At 39.5% G+C, this 4,977-nt stretch overlaps 2 protein-coding genes across 2 annotated transcripts; one reads left to right on the top strand and one right to left on the bottom strand.

Moving 5' to 3' along the window:
* Window positions 1–271: 271 nt before the first annotated feature.
* fn3krp (fructosamine 3 kinase related protein) lies at window positions 272–3,286 on the bottom strand. Its single transcript, XM_079366245.1, has 6 exons — window positions 3,039–3,286; window positions 2,633–2,784; window positions 2,451–2,542; window positions 2,200–2,282; window positions 1,171–1,293; window positions 272–1,065 (listed from the first exon to the last, which is right to left on the bottom strand). The coding sequence occupies exons 1-6, from the start codon at window positions 3,177–3,179 to the stop codon at window positions 727–729; spliced, it is 930 nt and encodes a 309-aa protein (XP_079222371.1). The 5' UTR covers window positions 3,180–3,286; the 3' UTR covers window positions 272–726.
* A 73-nt stretch (window positions 3,287–3,359) lies between these two features.
* arl16 (ADP-ribosylation factor-like 16) lies at window positions 3,360–4,785 on the top strand. Its single transcript, XM_079366246.1, has 5 exons — window positions 3,360–3,524; window positions 3,813–3,867; window positions 3,965–4,081; window positions 4,160–4,275; window positions 4,435–4,785. Exons 1-5 carry the CDS (start codon window positions 3,448–3,450, stop codon window positions 4,598–4,600), a joined length of 531 nt encoding a protein of 176 aa, XP_079222372.1. The 5' UTR covers window positions 3,360–3,447; the 3' UTR covers window positions 4,601–4,785.
* The last annotated feature ends 192 nt before the right edge of the window (window positions 4,786–4,977 follow it).

The raw sequence follows: 4,977 nt of genomic DNA, 5'->3' as shown, positions 1-4,977 counted from the left end.
GTCGCAATTTCAGAGCGAAGCGATTAATAACGGGGTTTTTTTTTAAAGCTATTGTCTGGGTTAGTTTAAAACAGGATTTAATCTGACACGTAAAAATGTTATTAAAATACTCAGTGGAAAAAAATTTCAAGCAGTTATAAGCAAAGTACACATAACATTGTAAAAGGACGCCTATTCTGCTAAATTGGGAACGGTGGGTGGAAAGGTTTAATGCTGGTCCAATTCTCTACGGTTTCTTCACATGTGGATAAAAATTACAACAAGACAAAAGACTTATCTCAGGATTTATTGGATTTAATGCAATGGACAGGACATATTCCATAGAGTTATTAAACAGTAGCATTTTTGAGTTGTTGTTTTTTTAGTGTATTAATTTGTAAGCGATTATAACATAAACTCAATATAGTATATAGTTCTGCATTCATGGTAAAATCAGATGTCATTTGGAAAACAGTTTAATTCAGTCTTGTGGTGGTTAAATGAATGGAATGAGAAAGATTTAAAATTGGGAAAGAATGCCATATAGGTAAGATATAGTTATAAACTATTTTTTCCATTAACTTTGCTATGCATAGTCTGTATTTTCTACATATTTAAATGTACATTGCAATATAAGAACAATAGATTGAATCTAGTTAGCCATATCATTTTTGGTCAAATTACAAATCAAATTCTTGTCTATAGGTTAAGACTGTGAAGCTTTTCCTGAAGTGAATTCATGTGCACTTATTTCAGTAGATTCTTCATAATCTTTACTGAAGAGCCCCTGTAACCACCACCAAAGTGGTTCCAGTGGTTCAGATAGTGGAAGAGTTGGTAGAGCTGGTTCCTCTGTGCAAAGCCTGGTGCTTTAGGTATCTTTTCGTGGTAGGCGGAGTAAAAAGAGCTGTTGAAGCCACCAAACATCCCTGCAATACCCAGCTCATACTCAGAATGTCCATAGAAGGACGCTGGATCGAAGATGACTGGGCCATCTGCACACTCTGCCACATTGCCACCCCATAAGTCTCCATGGAGAAGAGCAGGGACTATCTCCACATCTGTGAAAAACTGAGGGATCTTCCTCTGTAAATAACAGAAAAAAATGCAAGCTGCACCTTCGAATTGTTTAAACATTTGTGCTGAATTGTTTCATATTAATTTTCTGATCGGGTAAAAGCGAGGCTGAACCTGTAGCTCAGCCCATAGTTCTCTGGCCTCCCTGTCTCCATGGGATTTCTCCACCATGTTAAGCTGTTGCTGTAGCCTGTGTCTGGAGAAAAATGTCACCCAGTCATCTTCCCACTCATTTTCCTGTGAGAGTACGGAGAGACAAAGACAACAGTGATACTATCCGACTTTGAAACCTACAACAAATATCAAATCAAATCAAATGAACTTTATTTATCTGTTAGGAACTTCGTTGCAGGGAAAGAGCCAGTACAGAACACAAGACACAACACACAACATTCACACATTAAAAATTCTGATTGGTCATGAAGACCCTAATAAATAGCTTAAAAACAATAATAGATTAAAAGCACTGGTAAATTAAGTGATAAAAAGTGATCACAGTCACTGTCAGCCATTTAACAGGCAGATGGAGGTGGGGAGGAAGCTGGAGCTGGCCCTCTTTGCCCTCAGTGGGAGCGCCCTGTACCTGCGCCCTGAAGGCAGCAGGGTGTAGTGAGGGTGCTGGGTGTGTGAAGGGTCAGTGGAGATCTGGGTGCCTTTGCTCAGGACTCTGGTGTTGTAGATGTTAGTGAGTGACTGCTGTTCCTGACCAATGATTTTACTGCTTATTTTGATGATTTTACTAAGACTGTTGCGGTGAGTGCGAGTGAGTGAACCAAACCAGGCGGTGATGTTGAATGTGAGGATGGATTCAATGAAACATTTATAGAAAACTGCGAGAATGGATTGGTGAACCTGAAGTTTGCGGAGCTTACGGAGAAAAAAGAGGTGCTGTTGACATTTAGAAAAGATTTGTTCAGAGTTGAGTTGAAATGTAAGTTTATGGTCGATTATGGAGCCGAGATACTTATATGAGGTAACCTTATCGATTATTTCATTATTGACTGTAAGTGAGGGTGTGGTGAAATGGTCATGGTGAATATATGTAAATATGTATGTATGTAATATGTAATATATAAACATACTAGATCAGACCACAATGCAATCCAGTTACACCATCTTACAACAGTATTTCTTTGTTTTTACCTGTGGCAGATATCCACAGCAGGTAGTTACACTGAATCCAAACTTTTCAACAGCCGCCACCTCAGACTGTCCAGCTCCTTTCCCTGTGTTAAATAAGAACCAACAATGAATTAGTACGGAACTCAAACATTTCAAGTTAACTGTTGACTGTTTTAGTGAAGAAATGTTAGGAGTTAAAGAGATAGTTTTATGAAATTGTATACATTTGCATGTTATAATAAAAGATTAAGTTGAATTATAAGGCATATTACCAACTGTCTGCTTCTCTTTATTTAACTTTTCCAGCAATTTCTTGTTGTGAATGTGCAGCTCGGCTAGGTTCTCTCCCAGGTGCTTTGAGTACCTACACATTGAAAAATAAATGAAGCAAAGCCTAATGTACTTTATTTTCAAAATGCTTTCAATTTTTACACATTGTAAACAGATTTCTTACTTGCTGAGACCTCTCATGTCAAGGTGTTCCATCACAAACACACATCCTCTTGTGTCAAGCTCAATCACCTTCACAGGCTTGGGGACTTTTACAGTTTCTGTCTTTAAAATTGCTTCCAAACTGGCCATTTCCCCATCAAACATCAATTTGGCCTGTTAAAAAACAAGCACACAAAAAACAACAAAACAAACCCACAAACAATAGGTGTGGTGTGCAATGCAGTAGCACATATGTGCATGAAGGCTACAGGAAAACCATTGTTTGTTTACATTCTGCAATGTGTGAACACACAGTTCAGTGATAACCAATGGACTTCAGAGCATGAGTGTTGTTCTTATCACATAAGTCATGCACCCAGTAAACGAAAGTCCTTTTCATAAATTAAAAGATGAAATAATGGGATTACCTCGCTCTTGTGATTTATCTTCACAAACACTCTTCCAGTGTCAGTATCATAACTCTGACCCTCACTGATACATCCTCCTCCTGAGTGTCCCGTTGACTTCAGCATGGTTGTCCCCAACTCCTTCTTCAACTTAGCCTCCATCGTGTTCAGTTGTCTCACCCTTTTTGCGTATCTGCCGTTATTACCAACACGAGAATCACTGCAGCTCAAGATCAGAGACGGTGGTCTTGTTTTGCTTCCGTTATGCTAATACAAGAGACTATTGTAGCCAATAAGAAACAAGGCGGAAATGACTATATTCTATTCGTCCTATCAAAGCGGCGTAACGCGTTCACGTGAGCGTCGCCATGGCTTCAGTGTTATGTTACTCTGCACACTGTCTTCGCTATGCTACAGCTAGGAAAAAAACATGTGCAACAATGAGATTTGTTTGCTTCTCGGGGCGACTAGCGTCGGAAAAACGTTGCTGTTGAAACGTCTACAAAATATCCTTGATGTAGCATGCTGCTGACCTTTTTGAACTAGAGCTTAGTTATGCAGTGTAAGAAACGTAATCTGAAAGGGTTTAGCTAACAAGCTAACGTAGTCTGATGATGAGCTTACAGTTCGTTGATGTTCTTTCCTTTACGTTCAGTCATTTTCTTTTTATGAATGATCCCATTTTCCATCTGTCAGTCAAAACCCTCACGAGTATTTGGTATGGTTTGACTACAGATGTTGTTATATGTGTCCACGCTGACTTCTATAGATATTTTACCCTAACAGATGTTTACACCTCAATGTGCATGGAATAGGTGAACTGGGGACACCTCCTTCTACTCTGCCTACAGTAAGCAGTAATAGAAGCTAGTTCACTTCACAGGCTTGATTACGATGAGATAAGTTCTCCATGTATTAATGCCTCACATCTCTTTAAACCTCCACAGGTAGGGACCAACCTGACTGACCTGACACTGAAGAAGAAGAAAGTGACATTAAGAGAGCTGGGGGGCTGCATGGGCCCAATATGGCCAAGTTACTTCAAAGACTGCTCCTCTGTGATTGTATGTACTTTGTATGTACTGAATCTGAATGTATTTGACAAAGGTAAACATTTCGTACTCTTTACATGTTTTTCTTAGTTCATGGTGGACTCATCCAACATTGCTCAGGTATCCTCCTCCTGTATCCAGCTGCTGTCAGTGCTCTCTGCTGAGCCTCTTTGCAGAGCCCCAGTGCTTATTGTCTTCAACAAAAGGTGACGCACATCATTACTCATTGTCAAAATGTACACCTGTCATATGTAATTGTCCGTAGATTCAACATTATAAAGGTCCAGTATCATGATTCTTCCTTTGGAGGGAAGCTGCTGACGGTTATTTTATTTGCATTAATGTTGTGTCCCATCCTTTTCCAGGGACATGCCTTGCTGTATGAGCCTCATAGAGATGAAGTCCCTGTTCAGAATGGATGACATCATTGCGTCTGCTTCTCAGCCAATCACAACACTTGAACTCAGTGCTCGCACTGGACAGGGACTCCAGGAGGTGCTGACTTGGTTGGAGTCCACCACAGTGAAGTGAACTATCCTACGTTTGCATTTTATCATGAAATGCTGTCCTCACAGGACAAAGAACGGCTTCAGGTCTATTTATAAAAACTGTCAATATGCTCCGTCAACAAAACTGTTAATAAAAAGGGATTTTTTTTTAATGGCATGCCTAGGTTAGTATGCTCTGGAAAAAAGTGTCCAAACATGTGAAAGAAAGTGTTGATATTGTATCTTCTTTCATATATACATTATGTTAAAATTTTAAATGGGGAGCGAGATATAGGCCGTTGAATTGTATGAGATATTGGTGACATCATGGCAAAGTGGAATGATGCCGATTGGCCATCGTAAGACATGTCAAGACTACACTGCTCTGTGTCCAACAGTTGCTTATATTAGTCACTTTTA

Source organism: Symphodus melops (assembly GCF_947650265.1).
Source record: "Symphodus melops genome assembly, chromosome: 17".
NCBI classification, from domain to species: domain Eukaryota; kingdom Metazoa; phylum Chordata; class Actinopteri; order Labriformes; family Labridae; genus Symphodus; species Symphodus melops.
This window is presented reverse-complemented; position numbering and strand designations above follow the sequence as displayed.